The sequence below is a fragment of the Lactuca virosa genome, chromosome 4 (genome assembly GCF_052849685.1).
Source record: "Lactuca virosa cultivar CGN04683 chromosome 4, Lactuca_virosa_CGN04683_v6, whole genome shotgun sequence".
In the NCBI taxonomy this organism is placed as follows: Eukaryota; Viridiplantae; Streptophyta; class Magnoliopsida; order Asterales; family Asteraceae; genus Lactuca; species Lactuca virosa.
Window position 1 is genome coordinate 92,987,651 of NC_136429.1, and position 16,870 is coordinate 93,004,520.

The 16,870-nt window shown below is 31.7% G+C and overlaps 1 protein-coding gene across 1 annotated transcript; it reads left to right on the top strand.

Annotated features, from left to right (window-relative positions):
* Positions 1–7,474: 7,474 nt before the first annotated feature.
* On the top strand, positions 7,475–8,173 carry LOC145104775 (uncharacterized). Its single transcript, XM_079041963.1, has one exon. The coding sequence runs from the start codon at positions 7,475–7,477 to the stop codon at positions 8,171–8,173; it is 699 nt and encodes a 232-aa protein (XP_078898089.1).
* Positions 8,174–16,870: the final 8,697 nt, after the last annotated feature.

Here is a 16,870-nt window from a genome sequence, read left to right on the forward strand (position 1 = left end):
CCCCTAACACCCAAGTTCTATTCCCAAGACTTTGATAATACTCTTGGATAAAAGCAATGCTTTATGAACATAATGCTCTTAAAAATAATAGTACATGGGTGCTTGTTCTGAAAACTTATGAGGTCAAATTTATTTTCGCATATGACCATCTAACAAAAAGCTCAATAACACTATTTCTGATACAAGTCCTAGATCTTTTATAGATTTGAGGATGAGACTTTTTAATAATTATTCCTATTATAAAGCATGGTAATCAATAAGTCTAACAAATATGCACCAATATTAAATTTTATGGCATCTAGTTTTTTGACATAGTTAAATTTTTTTGCTTTAAGACTTAGTATATGGTTAGTACTTCATAGCTTCTAAAAGATATATCATTATTTCTAAGTCAAAAGCTAATCACAGTTAATACTTGGAGTTTGAAGATTTAAACTAGTCATACAGAAGGACTTTAACCGCTTAGTCGTATCAGTTAGTGTCTACACATCTCATGGTAACAAATCTTGTGATCGATTTATGTTTGTATCTAGTCAAAAGCTAATCACAGTTAATACTTGGAGTTTAACCGCTTAGTCGTATCAGTTAGTGTCTACACATCTCATGGTAACAAATCTTGTGATCGATTTATGTTTGTATCTAGTCTCTGAATTTTTATTAAATGGCTGAAAATGGTCGTACGAACTAAAGAAAATGGTTTTATGATGGATATACGAAATATATGTGTGTTAACATTATGTTCTTTAGCCGACAAGAAACCATTTCAAAAAACCTATTTGGTACCATATGTTCAACTATCAAACTTTATAGAGTTTTATGTAATTCTATGTTAATTATATATATATATATATATATATATATATATATATATATATATATATATATATATATATATATATATATATAGAGAGAGAGAGAGAGAGAAATAAGTTCAAATAAAAATAGGAAATAGTGTGAAAACGTAAAAACATTATGTTTATGTTATTATTCTGCAATGAATGTTGTATATGTGTATTGTCGAAGTAATTCTAATATGAATATTAACATGTGATTATTCATATATTCATTAGAATGTTATTATTCTATTATAAATTTATGTATGTGTATTTTTGTAGTAAATTCTAATTTTAGTTTTAACATGTGAGTATTCATTTATTCATTGTTGAATGGTGACATAAAGCTCTGGATTCAAAATCCATTGCAGAATAATAACATAAAAATAGTGTTTTTAAGTTTTCACATTATTTATAGTTTTTATTTAAAGTATCCTATCTCTTTCTGTCTCTCTCTCTCTCTCTCTCTCTATATATATATATATATATATATATATATATATATATATATATATATATATATATATATATATATAAAGAGAGAGAGAGAGATGTAGGCTCCATTGAGATTATAAAAAAAGAGAGATCTTGAGATTCAACCTCAACCACAAATATCTCATTTGTCGCTCTAACCCTCCGGCGTACTGGCACGACCGGAGAGTCCATAATCATAAATGATTATGCATCGCCGTCCGTTCCTTTTTTCCTCCATTACCTCCTTCACCACCACAAACACAACCGCCACCACCACCAACCGACCACACTATTACCCCCGACGTCAACTATGACACCACAACCTCTGCCACCACCAGATCCTCCCCCACCAACCACCCTAATCATATTTGATTAAGCACTTTCTGAACAGCCATATATGTATAATCATTTATGATTAAACATAGAAAAAATTGCAAAATTGGTCCATGTGTTATGCATTTTTTCAGGGTTTTAGTCTCAACCTCAACTTTTTTGGCTTTTTGGTCTTTTGAGCTAGTTTGCTTGTGGTTTTGGCTCCTCGAAAAGCTAAAAAAAACTAAAAAGACTAAAATGCCCTTCGGATGTATTTTTTTATATAATTTAATGTTTTATTAATAATAAACATGGGCCTCACCTCTCTCTCACTCTCTCCCTCTGTATGTGTGTGTGACACACACATCGCCGATGTTGTGTTTCTTTTCTTAAAAGGACCTACGATTTGGGATTCAATAGAAAGAGGAACGATTTTAGCTATAATCACATCACAACTTTGGTCATTCGAAACAAACGAGATACGATTAAGAACACCTCCTGCCTCCCTGCAACTCAAAAACACTAATAACCCTCATATTTTGGAAGAAATCAATTACTAGGCTACATCGTTTCCAACCTAACACAAATTGAACCTTCATACCCACCACCAATGACGACCACCTTCATACCTACCATCACCGGTGACCATATCTTACACACAAATCTCGAATCAAGATCCATCTTCTACATATGTAAAACCAACTTTAACGTTGAACTGATAAATTTTTAGCAATAACCCCGAAACACTCAAGATCCACCATCTCAATATCGAACACAACTAGAAACTCTGATACACTCACTATCAACCATCATCTTCTCCGTAAAGCTATCGTCCTCATCTTCATAGTTGTAAGAAACCAACCCCTAGTCTCGTTTTCTTTCATACGTAGTCCTGCAAATTAAAGGGGAAGACCAAGATCGGTAATGGAGATGACGCTTTCCGATGAGAGAAGGGGGGCAAGACGTGCCTCATATGGGGTTGTTGAGACCAAGAAATCAGAAAACTAGGGAGAAAATCGACCAACCTTCTTCGCCGAGGTTGGATGGGTTAAAGGGTTTCGTATCTTCATGGAAATGATTAGACATGTTCTCATTCTTCATTACCTTCATCTACTTCGTCGGAGACTATGGAGCCAGTTGTCTTCTGTCTTCTCTGGTGACATTCAAGGGTGGTATGTGGGTAAAAATAGGGTGTTGTGTAATATTATATATATATATATATATATATATATATATATATATATATATATATATATATATATATATATATATATATATATATATATATATATATATATATATATTCTAAGTGTTTTTCTAGATTAGGGCAGTGTTTATTTAGGACGATTTGATAAACAAGTGTGAGAGTTTACCTTTCCCATATGTAAACTCACTTGAATATTTTGTTTATTATTATTATCATCTTAATTTTTATATTTTGAAAAAACTACGAAGATTGTACATTCAACCTCCCCCTTTCTAAAATCTTATTCCATATATTGAGACGTATCAAGTGCTATGAAAGTAGTAGAAACTATGATTTGAATAACCGTACACATCAAGTTATAGTAAATATAATCGAATTAATTGATACTGCAAAACAAATGGTATACATTATTAGAACAACGGTTGGGAATATTTGGTCAATGGGATTTTGTTATTGTGTTACATATTTAGAAATGATATTACAAATACGGATGATGTATTTTTACCTCTACACATTATTTGATAGCTCAAAAAGTTAGGAATATTCATCACCATGAGATTGAATAATTATTCTAAACTATGAATATAATATTTCATGAGATGACGACTAAATCGCTTGTTTGCATGATTTGTTGTAACGAATCCTTTCTCATATTTCAAGAATGAAAAGTTGTTTCATTAAACTGTGTTTATTTCCTGATTATTCTAAACATATCATGTGGTTCTTGACAAAGCTTTAGACATTTAATTTTTGACCTAAATATTCATTTTACTAGATTAATTAAAGTTATATGTTGTGCTGCAAAGCTCGCTAGCTAATGAAGAAGAAGGAACTTTACAATCCAAGTTTTTTTTTATCAACTTATTAGTTTGTTTTGGTTAATTTTACTTTTGTCAACCTCTTGAGCATAAAAGTATTCTTCTGTAATAAAAAATTTAGTGTGCAACAAAATCGGAGATCAAACAGGTTATATACATCGATAGAGAAATAGTTTTTTTTCAAGTTGTTGACATGCAAAGCACAATATTAATAGATTAACTTAGAGATATCAAAAACTTTTTTGGGACCCGTAGGAGTAGACTTTTTCTACCAGTGAAATTTTTGTAAAAAATAAATTAAAAAGGTACTTAAAGGATGACATTTTACCCGGGAGTCATGAGTTTGATGTGTTAGGTTGATGAAAGCTAAATGAGAATATGTATCCTACATTGTCTTTGATTGCAAGAGACATATTAACCATTTCCGTCTCTATTGTTGCTTCTGAGTCTTCTCTTTCCACAAGTGGTAGAATTGTGAGTCCACATAAGAGTAGACTTCTTCCGCCAATAATTGAAACATTGGCTATGGGCGGGTAAAAAATGCATTTATGACTTTGCTTGAACGAGTATTTGTTTTATTCATTTTTAACATATTTTGCTTATAACCATTATTTATTTTTTTCTTTGTTAGGTTGTATTATTGATATTGATAACTTACATTCCGATGAAGGCAATGAATGATCGAATTGAGGTAATCAAATATTATATCCCTTTATAATTTTGTGTTAACTAAACTAATATAACAATTTATTATTATTATTATTATTATTATTATTATTATTATTATTATTATTGTTGTTGTTGTTGTTGTTGTTGTTGTTTATTTATTTATCTATTTATTTAGGGAGAACATTCAAATGTGAAAGAATGAGCAATTGAAGACAATTGATGGATATTGATAAGGTAGTGAATTAATCATATATTTTTGGACATGTTGTACTTTTTTTTATAATGTTAGATTTGTCGTATTTTATATTTGTAAGTTTGTTGGGATTGTTGTTGGATTTTTATTTTTTTAATTACTAAAAAAATAGATTTTAAGCTTTTAAAGTTATGTAAAATAATTTTTTAGACCATAATATATATATCATTTTGTTAGCAAAAAAGTCAACTTTAAGCATACAAAATGGGGGAACGGGGGCGGGATCGGGGGGACGAATATATTTGGGGGCGGGTTCAGGGGCTATGGGCTATGTAAGCAGGGGATTCGGGGGCGGGACAACAACTAATTTCGGGGACGGGGCGGGGCAACTATTTCCGCTCCCTTTTGGTCCCGTTGACATCCATAGATTAACTATCCTTGCTAGGAAGATAATATTATGCACTATGCGTCTTTTTATTCTTTATCAATCCATCCTTATGTGATCAGGGCCGGCCTTATTCTTTTATGTGTTAAGATAGGGCTTAGGGCCCCCAATTGATAGGGGCCCCGTTTAATTTCAATCCAATGTCCACAGTCCGAGTATCCAAAAAAATACGTTGCATCGATTCTTTAAGCAATCAAGTCGATCGACTCAGTACACACGACGATTAAACTTCCTTCTTTTTCTCCCTTCTCCAATCGGCAATCGATTCAAGGCTTTAAGGCTTCAAGCGACAAGCGATCGCTGCTGTCTTCACTCTTCAGTTCTTTTTGCAATCTTGCATCTTCAATCTCGCCTTCTCGGTTTCTCTTGATGATCGGCTGGCGGCTGCCGGCTGGCAGCTGCCGGCTGCTATTCTTCTCATCTGCTGTCACAGACTCAACGGTAATATGCACGATTACTTTTCAGTTTTGATTTTTCGATCATCTCTGATTATCTAATTAGGGTTAATAGCCAATTAATTAGGGTTAATCTTGTGACAATGAACATTAGTCACATTACACAACCACCAATTTTTCAAATTTCAAGTTTCAATGAATTGTCATTTGTTAAACTGTTAAACTGTTAAAGAACCGAAGAACCGATACATAGAATTTACCGAGTCAGTCTTGTAGGATCAGAAGATCAGTAGTTATTAATCCAGTAATACACTTTATTGCAGTAGGAATGTTGACAACTTGACATTGGCAGACTACATATGAATGTTTTTTTTTTCTTTTTTCATAATAAATCAACTTTATTTGCAATGTAATCTAATGAATGTTTTTTTTCATAATAAATTAACATGTGATAGTATTGGACAATGTTTGAATGATATTCTTGTTTGACATCATGTTATATAATTTTTTGTGATTAAAACACAATGTTTTATTATTAAGTTATGTAATTTGTATTTTAATTGTTTTGGCTTTATCCAAATGGCATGAATAATCAAAGTTGTTAATCTTTTTAATTTTCTGATTCTTTTATTCCAGATTGGAAGATTCCATTGTCCATTGATTCCATTGTTCACTGATTCCAGATTGGCTGATTTCACTGTTCACTGATTCCATCGTTTTTGAGCTTTCCATTATCTCAGGGGCGGTATAATCCTAATTCGTATCTTATAAACTTATAGTTATTATTAATCAAATAATTAATAATCATGTCAAAGAGAAAATACGAATACGGTGCTTCAAAAAGGAAACAAAAAATGTAAGAAGAAGCTTTTATAGATAAACAAAAATGGTCGTTTTTAAAATATTTAACTACAAACAAAAACATTGATAATGAACAACAACATACTAACGTTGATAATGAACAAGAACAAGTTAATGTTAATAATAATGATCATGAACCAACTAATATTGAAAATGATAATGAATTAACTAATATTGAAAATGATAATGAAAAAACTAATGTTGAAATTGATAACGAACTAACTAATAGTGAAAATAATAACGAACAAAGTAATATTGAATTTGATAACGAACAAACTAATAGTAAAAATGATAACGAACAAACTAATATTGAAATTGATAACGAACAAACTAATTGTGAAGATGATAACATGCCTTTAAACATATATGATCCAAGTAGATGGAATAATATTAATACTAATTTAAGAGATTTAATCGTAGAAAAAGGTCCTATTAAGATTTATGATTTTAAACTTCCAAAAGATCAATATTTAAGAAGCTTTAGTACATCTCTTTATATGCAAAAAATACCAAATGGAGAAAAATACGAAGGAACATGGTTGGTTTATTCCATAGATGTAGATAGAGTTTTTTGTTTTTGTTGTAAATTATTTAATGTGAATACATCTACATGTTCGTTAGCACATAAATGTAATAATGATTGGAACAATATTTCTACTATATTAAAAAGACACGAAGCAAGTAACGGACACATTCTTAATATGAGGTCATGGATTGACTTAGAAACTAGATTAACAAATAATAAAACAATTGACAAGCAAATCCAAGAACAAATAAATAAAGAAAAAGAAAATTGGAAAAATGTGTTAATAAGAATCATTATTTATGAAAAAAATAATGGTAATTTTTTAACTATAATTGAAATGATTGCGGAATTTGATCTTATTATGCAAGAACATATTATGAGAATTAATGACAAAGAAATTCATAATCATTATCTTGGACACAATATGCAAAATGAACTTATTAGTTTATTAGGAGAAGAAGTTAAAAGTAAAATTATTAAAAAAAGTAAAAAGAGGCTAAATACTTTTCAATAATACTTGATTGTACTCCCAATACAAGTCATAAGGAACAAATATCAATTATCGTACGATGTTTAGATCTTTCAATAACTCCAATTGAAGTTAAGGAGTACTTTCTAGGATTTTTAGTTGTAGATAATACAACCGGTAAATGCTTATATGATGCTATAGTTAATGAAATTAAAAATATAGGACTAGATATAAATAATGTTAAGGGTCAAGGTTATGACAATGGATCAAATATGAATGGAAAACATCAAGGTGTACAGAAACGATTGTTAGATATTAACCCTAGAGCATTCTACACTCCGTGTGGTTGTCATTGTTTAAATTTAGTAATTTGTGATATGGCTAATTCGTGTGATAAAGCTAGTGAATTTTTTGGAGTTATACAACGTATATATTCGATATTTGCTTCATCAACTCAAAGGTGGAAAATATTACAAGATAATATATCAAACCTAACACTTAAATCATTATCACAAACTCGTTGGGAAAGTAGGGTAGAAAGTGTAAAAGCAATTAGATTTCAAACACCACAATTAAGAAAAGCACTTTTACAATTATCCAAAAGTTGTGGAGATCCAAAAATTAAAAGTAAAGCTAAATGTTTAGCTACATATGAACTTCAAAACTATGAAATTTTACTAGGAATGATTATTTGGTATGATGTTTTGTTTGCTATTAACACTATTAGTAAAAGTTTGCAATCAAATGATACGTGTATCGATGATGCTATAGATCAACTAAATGGACTTTTGTGTCTCTTTGAAGAATATAGAGAAAACGGATTTGAAAAGGCTTTAGATTATGCAAAAGAATTGGCTTTAGAAATGAATGTAAAACCTACATTTCGTGAAAAACGTATCATTCAAAGAAATAGACGATATGATGAAAATGTTGCTAATGAAACTATTAAAACTCCTGTTCAGTTATTTTAAACTGATTACTTTTTATATGTAGTAGATAAAGCCATTACTTCACTTAAAACTAGATTTGAGCAATTTAACGAGTTCAAAAATATTTTTGGTTTTCTATTTAGTATAAAAAATTAAAATCATTTGATGAAAATACTTTAAAAGAACATTGTTTAAATCTTGAAAAATCTTTAAAGCATGATGATAGCTTAGATATTGATGGTTTAGATTTATTTCATGAACTAAAACTTTTAAGACATATTGTACATTTAGAACGTGATACAATTATTAATATACTTAATGACATTAAAAAGTTTAGTTCTTTTCCAAATGCATATGTTGCCTATAGGATTATGTTAACTACTCTTGTAACCGTTGCCTCTGCAGAAAGAAGTTTTTCTAAATTAAAACTATTAAAAAATTATTTAAGATCTACAATGTCACAAGAAAGATTAAATGGATTAGCTATTTTGTCAATTGAAAAACATTTAGTAAAATAAATTGATTATAAAAATTTTATTAAAGAATTTGCATCTAAAAAAGCTAGAAAAATTAACTTTATGTCATAAAATATATTCACAAAAACATATACATAAAAAAAAAATTAACTCCGCCATTTGTAAACTTTTTAGTTTATTATTGCCGGTCCCAAGCCCGGATAAAGGAGGAGAGTTTATAACATTAAGTATAGTAAATGTCAAAGGACCCTAAATTTTTGGTCGCTTAGAGCCCCCAAACTGGTTGAGTCGGTGCCTTAATTTTTTGACCAAAAATCAAACAATGCGAGTTTATGACCGGAGGTTTTCCGGGAACATGAAAAATCAAACGTTATTGAATAGTACATCGATAGTTTAATGTTTATATTGTTATATATTTATATCTTGCAATATAAAAATAAGAAAAAAAAATCACCATTTGTCCTTATGGTTTCCACAAAATGAAACAGTCAAAATAACTTTGGAAAGTATTACATTGATGGTTCTTGTGGTTTTAAAATCAAACCCAATTGGCCTTTTTGTTTGTTAGAAAATTTTGTCAAATCTATAGTAAAATGACATTTTTGTTTTCAGACCAAAGTTGATATATAAAACCTATATACTTGAGGGACTTTTACGGAAAATTCTAAGGTGAACAAAACACTAATCTAATTATCTTCATAAATACCTCATATGCAATGTTTCAAACTCTTAAGGACCAAACATAATTTCACAAAAGGATTTGTTTTGATATTTTTTGTCAACCATAAAGACAATTTATTTAATTTTTCTAGTTAGAATTAACCATAAAAAGATTAGCCTTGGTTGATTTTGAAACCACAATGACCAGCTATGTAATACTTTTCAAAATTATCCTCAAGGTCACACCTTTTGGAATCCACAGTCTAAAATAATATTGATAATTCTAGTATTTCTATCTACATTTTGACAAATAAAAATCTAGTTGTATACGTCTAAAGGTATCATGGTAACTTAAAAATATTTATCCCAAATCTCAAGTTCGCCGTTATCACAAGATAAACGAACCGTAATTGATTTTATAATATTAAAACGCACACATGCTGCTATATCGTCAACATGATAACAACAGAACGAGCATGATTTTTACATAATTAACCAAGAAAAAAAGAAGAAGCAAAATGATCATATTCACCCGAACCAAAATACTAAACGAATGAAAGAATGCTGAGTTGATATTCCTCAACGGAATGAATTAGAAATTATGGGTCTGACATCTACGAGATGAAATTGATGATGCTCAAGTGTTTACATTTCCAACGACAATAATAGAACTAAGAGAAAACTTTTGAATATTTTGTAACATTCATGATTATATTCAGACAAGTAACAAAAATTTGAATCGGTAACTGTGTCTTCAATGAAGGTAAGTCGACTTTAAATATAGATTATTAGTTACTTGACTATCAATTATAATCAAACATGATTTCGGTTGCTTCATTTGATTATCTTTAACAAGCAGTGATAGTGTGATATTAAGATAGTAAGATGAAGTAATTTATTCTCTTACGTATTTTAAAATTATGATGACATCATGGATTCGTATTCTATAAAACAAAATGTTTATTAAAATTGGTAGTGAATAACCTATGACAGTTATACAATGGATTCACATGAATGTCAGACACCACTTTGCAAAATATAAATGAAGATTCTATAAATGAAAGAGCTTTGAAATGGGAATAAGTTGCCATAAACAAAGTTTTGTTAAGCATCACATGCTAGGAAGCCTTCACTTTTTGTCATACCCTGCTCTCACTCATAGATGGGTGTGCACAATCATTAATGGATGTTTGGATCTATTATAAATTCCATTTTCATCTTTTTAGAGAAAAGTAATCATATTTGTATAAACAGTTAAAAAGTTGGGAAGGTATGTGTATAAATATGGTTGTTTAAAATTCTTGTAACATGACTTGTAAGTTAGTCGATCGTGAATAATTAAATAACTTTGACTCAAAAGGCTCAGGACGAGCTAGAAAAAACAGGCATTTATCGTTATTATAAGTTTTTATTTTTCAATAAAAATATATAATAAAAAAATTGGATTATGTGCAACTGTCTATTCACACACACACACACACACACACACACACACACACACACACACACACACACACACACACACACACACACACACACCTTTCAAAGAAAGCGTTTATGATTATGATTATTTAGGTTTGATTCTTAAATGTCATAATATTGTTAAGACAAAACTTCAAAAATGGTCCATGTGGTTTTCAAAAATCTGAAGTTTAGTCCTTAATTTAAAAAACCTAACAGATGGTCCATGTGGTTTCAAAACTTCTAACAAATGGTCCTTTTCGCTAACTCCGTTAGCTTTTGGCCGTTAAATAAATGGCATTTTCGTCATTTCACTATTATAGGGACCATTTATGAGTTTTTTGTTATTTAAAAAAATAATAATAATCGTTTTAATATACAATGAGTCCCACATATTTCTCTCTTATGAAATCATCGCATAGAATAACAATGTTTGACTGAAAAAGTCAAAATTGAACGTCGATTTGAACAAGAGAAAGGGCGACCACCATCCTCTCAAGTTGTCTTCCACCTCTGTATTCTTGTTTTCCTTAAACCCAAAAATTGAAACCTAAATTTCTTCAAGAATCGACCCCCAACCCCATTATCATCAAAAATTGTGTCTTGGGACACAAATGCAGCATCGGGGGCCATGTTATCGGTTTGGATTTAACCAACGAGACGATATCTAGTGCTATTGATGATTCTAGTGCTCTCTTAGGTTTAAAGAATCTTGAGACACTGAATCTGGATGGAAATACACCGATATCTAGTGCTATTGATGATTCCAGTGGTATTGTTGCTCATGATTAAACTTTCGACCTAATACCCTCTATTGTTGGTGATGCATGCAAGAGCTGCTCCAACCTTCTCTACTCCAATCTAAGTATCAGCATTCAGCATCACCATGTGCAGAGACTCAATTTCTAAATATCGATTTAGGATTCGTAATTTGGGAGGGTCTGTTTTTTACGAATCAACCAGGATTATGTATTGAGAACCCATAGGCTCCTTTACGCACAATTATCTCAAATACCCATCGCCAAAATCTGGTTGCCTACAACCAACTATTTCAATTAAAGGTGTTTAATCTTTCTCTTATTTGACTCCATTTCTTCAATTTCGTATTTCCCCCCTTATGCATGATCTTTTTATTTGTTGAACTAGATGTATGAGGGGAAGGTTTAATTTGCATGCTCTCGATATTGATAGTTTAATAAATGGGTTGGAAAGTGGGGAAGGTAAGTCGTGCACCGAAGGTGTTTGACGAATTGCTTGAGAGAACATCTTTGCCCACATTCAGAATCTTGAGAAACTGCATCGGATTTTCCAGTGAACGGATCCCTTCAAAGTTTAGTGAGAGAGAGTGTGTGGTTGGGTTCTTGATAGTTGTCGGTAACCGGAGAGAGAGAGAAAGAGAGAGAGAGAGAGAGAGAGAGAGAGAGAGAGAGAGAGACCATTTAATATTAAATAATTATATTTTTTTCTTTTTTTTAAAAGAGGCAAAACTTCATAAATGGTCCCTGTGATTGTGAGATGACATAAATGCCATTCACTTAACGGCTAAAAGCTAACGGAGTTAGCGAAAAGGACCATCTGTTAAAAGTTTTGAAACCACAGGACCATCTGTGAGGTTTTTAAAGATTAGAGACTAAACTTCAGGTTTTCGGAAACTATAGGGACCAATTTTGAAGTTTTGTCCATTGTTAAACTGTTAACCTAAGATTTTATTAATAAAAATCTAGCAAAAACTTATTCCAAAAATATTAACATACAAGTAAAACAAGGACTTTTCATCTAACGACCACACAGACACTAAACTTCTTACCTCAAGCCGAAATCTAAATAAACTAGACGTACAACAGAATGATGTAACAAAAATGGAGTCAAAAATCCCTTCTTCACGATCTTTCATTTTACCACCAAAAATGACAATAACACCACATCTCAATGATGAGAGGGTCCGTGGTATGCGTGGCAACGGACCACGACCGTGCACACCATCCCTGCCGGTCGTGGTTCGTCCGTTTCGTGCTCCCTCGTGTTCCCAACGACGAATGTAAATGGCCAATCAATTTTTTTCTTTCTTGATTGTTCAACGGTCAATTTTTCAAGTTTTTCATTTTTTTACAAACTCAATACCTATAAATAAAACCCTTATTTTTCATCAAATTTTACAACCCTTATTCTCTAAACCAAAAAACACATGGTTTTCTTTAAAAATTTGACTCGGATGATGACAGAGAATTCATCTCGACCTACTTCAACGTTGTGCAACATCTTCACGATGAATAGAGTTCGAACGTTGCTCGTACAAGGGCGGTCGTCAATCGTGGTTGCCAAGCCGCACACGACTTATTGGTACGTAATTACTTTGCCGATAATTGTCTTTACAATGACGACTCGTTCGAACGTCGTTTCCGTCTAAATAAGGCTATATTTTTACGTATTAGTCATGTTTTAGAAGCCCGTTATGATTTTTTTCAAACAAAAACCCGATGCTAGAGGAAGAATGAGTTTTATTAGTATACAAAAGTGTGTGACTGCGCTTAGGTATTTGTGATACGGTATAGCATTTGATGCATCCGACGAATACTTGAAAGTATCTGAGATGACCGCAATTGATTGTGTAGATTGGTTTTGTGCATGTGTGTATGAGGTTTTTCACCAACAATATTTGCGTAAACCTACTCCACGTGATATTGGGAGATTATATTTGGCTCATGCAGAGAGACATGGATTTCCGGGTATACTTGTCAATATAGATTGTATGCATGTAGCTTGGGAAAAATGTCTAACTGCATGGCGTGGTCAATTCACTCGAGGAGATATAGGTGAACCAAGTATAATCCTAGAAGTTGTTGCTTCTCAGGATTTTTGGATATGACATTCATTTTTTGGAGTTGCGGGGTCTAACAACGACATTAATGTTCTTGGTCAGTCTCCTATTTTCAACGATCTTTAGACGGGCAAAACACCTGATATGACGTTCATAGTGAAAGGACATTCGTATAAATATTGTTACTACGTTTGTGAAGGGATATACCTGGATTATTCTACACTTATGAAGGCATACTCGATTCCTCGAATTGAAAAGACCAAGTTGTTCACAAAGAGGCAGGAATCAACGAGGACAGATATCGAGAGGACATTTGGAGTCCTCAAGCAGACATTAAACAAATGGTCCAAGCATGTATTATAATGCATAATATGATCATTAAAGATCAAGGTCGAGCGATTTGCATGTATGATCCGGACGACGGAGTCATCTCGCTTGAAGAGTTCGTACCCAGAACGAATGAATTTCTATCACGAATTGTTGAAATTCATAACTGTGAAACATGTTTCAATCTTCGAGAAGATGTCGCGGAACATTTGTAGGAACTCTATATGAACGAGGATTAGTATTTTTTACTTATGTTTGTTTGTTTTTTTTAGGGTTTTCAACTAATGTAATGTTTTTTTTAATTCTAGGTTAATTAAGAAATGTAGTTTGAAGTTGTGTTTTTATTTTTTATAAAATGAAAAACTAGTTAAAAATAATTCAATATTTTTTTTATTTTAAAAAAATGTATTTTTGTTGTATTTTTGAATTTAAAATAATAAAAAAAATGATGTGGAGTGGAGTGGTTGGTCGTGGTATCCCATATATTTAGTGGTAGTTAGTGGTGATGACGTGACACCCGCCACTATAGTGATTAGTGGCGGGTATAAGGGATGGTCTTAGTAACAATCACCACTTCAATGCAATCAATGCAAGCCCTATTAGAGGTTTAATTCTGTAATCATCCACTATGGCAAAAGACCGGAGACACCAACACGTAAAAAATCACACATTCCCACCAAACAACAATTTTTTTCCCAAACATCGTTAGCCACTTGACAAGAAATAAAAATATGATTAAGGGTCTCAACCTCTACCTCACAAAACCTAAATAAAAGAGAGTTAAGATCAGTACCTCTATTATCTGAGTAGTCATGCACGTGTAGCTAAAGGATCTAACACAACTCTCCATCCAAAAATGTATAATTTACTCTGTACCAACTTATTCCATCTAATTACAACTTTCTCCTCTAGATAACTATTGGGAAAATGACTTATAAGGGTAAGAATATTTCAAACAAAACGTTCAAAAAACATCAACGAAGTTTTGCTTGTTCAAAAAACACAATCATACTAAATGCTTTATACAACAAACACCAACAAAGTATACCTTTTGTTCAAATCTCACCCAAACACCAACAAAGTATACCTTTTGTTCAAATCCCACCCACTAGTAACCAGTTATTGTGGGTTAAATGATGACAAGGCTTAAGATTTGTTGACTTGGCCTAATATAGTTAATGACATGGCATTTATTAATGCATTTGTAAACTATAAATCGTATTAGGGCTACCAGGAACGACTTGGACTTGTTCTTCTCATACTTCATCTTCTTCTTCGGTCTTGCTCGTCTGATGGCTTCATCTTCTAGTAATTCAATAATCTCAACCTCAAGCTCAAGCATTTCGAAGACAAATAAGATTTTGGATGATGCAAATCCTTATAGTTGTCTCGGCTCATATCACTAATTTGGACTTCAACCACTAATGGTATAAAGTGATGCAAAAGTGATAAATATTTACTTATATTATTCATATACAAAAATTAAATGGTAGGGCAATTTGGGAAAACTAGGAATTTAGCAATTTAGCACTTCAAATCTATTGTGGCAGGTTGAGATTGGCTCCATTAGTTCTAACATAATATTTTACCCTGAATGTAAGGAAACTTAAAGCTAACCTAATTACCATTAAACAGGGGTATATTGGTTAACATGGGTGATATTGTTCCACAGGGGGATATTGGTGATAGAGGAAGCTGCAAGAGAAAACAACAAATTTGGTCCAAAGAAAGGGTAAAATGGTCAAACAAGATGAAAGGGTAAAATGGTAATGTATAGCAATGTATTTTCATTATATGTTATAAAGCAGATATGGAGGTTGTAGGGGCAATTTAGGAATCTATCAAATTCAATAACCTTGTTGTTGTACATACATCAGATAATGTCTAAATGCATTATCCTTCACTCATACGTATAAAAGAAACATGCATGTACACTTTTGTGAGCTTTAATAGGGACTATGGATGTGCAAGAAAACTGTAATCTTGCATTTTATAACACTAAATTTAAAGGCTTGTTTGGTAAATTTTGCAGAACATAATAGTTCCAAACTTTTTATGGTTAAGAGAGTCCACAGACAGGTCTAAAGCAATGAATGAAGAGTAATTTAATATAATATGTGGGAGGGACCAAATGACCAATAGTGGGTGGGTTTACCATCAACCTTTTTGATTATGCTGATGCATCACAGCCATCTACTATCAATCTCCCACTTTATGAGTTAGATCATTGAACCATTTTGCATGTAAGACAACCCCTAAGTCCATAATTTCTTGTACATCATTCACAATTCACCTTTCTTGAATCAACAACTTTCTTCAGATAATCTTATTTATTAGCAATTACCTACCAGAATAAGATGCCAAATTTCAAAATTCCTAGTCTAACATAGTTAAGATGCTTTTAAACCATTTCACCCTTTCTCTAATATTACCATTTTACCATTTCACACTGTTATAAACAACAACAAAAAGGGGAATTTGGTCATGATTTTCTGAATTATTATCATGTATAAATTTTTTTTAACAGAATTTGACCATTTTATCCTTTCTATGATATTACCATTTTAACCTTACGCACTGTTAATATCAACAACATCAGGTAATAACCTTTTCTAAGTCTTTTTTTCCACAAGCATAGGCATATAACATAATTGAAGTAGGGGAAATTCAATGTCACCAAGGCTGACGAGCAATCGATGTCACTATGGAAATCGATTTCACAGAGAGTTGTGGAGCGATCGAACCTAAAAACGAACGCTACTTCACTCCCTCCCTCCGTTTAACCCTTAATCGATGTCACTGTGGAAATATTGAGACGTTTGTAGAGTTTTTAACCAAAATAGGGTTATTGAAAAAAATATTTACCAATCTAGTATAGTTTGAAAAATATTTACCAAACTAGTGTTTTTCTTCATTTTTTTTATTTTTCAATATTTCTTATTGTTTTTCTATTTATTTAAAATATCAGCTTTTTTACTTTTTTTTATTTCAGTTTTT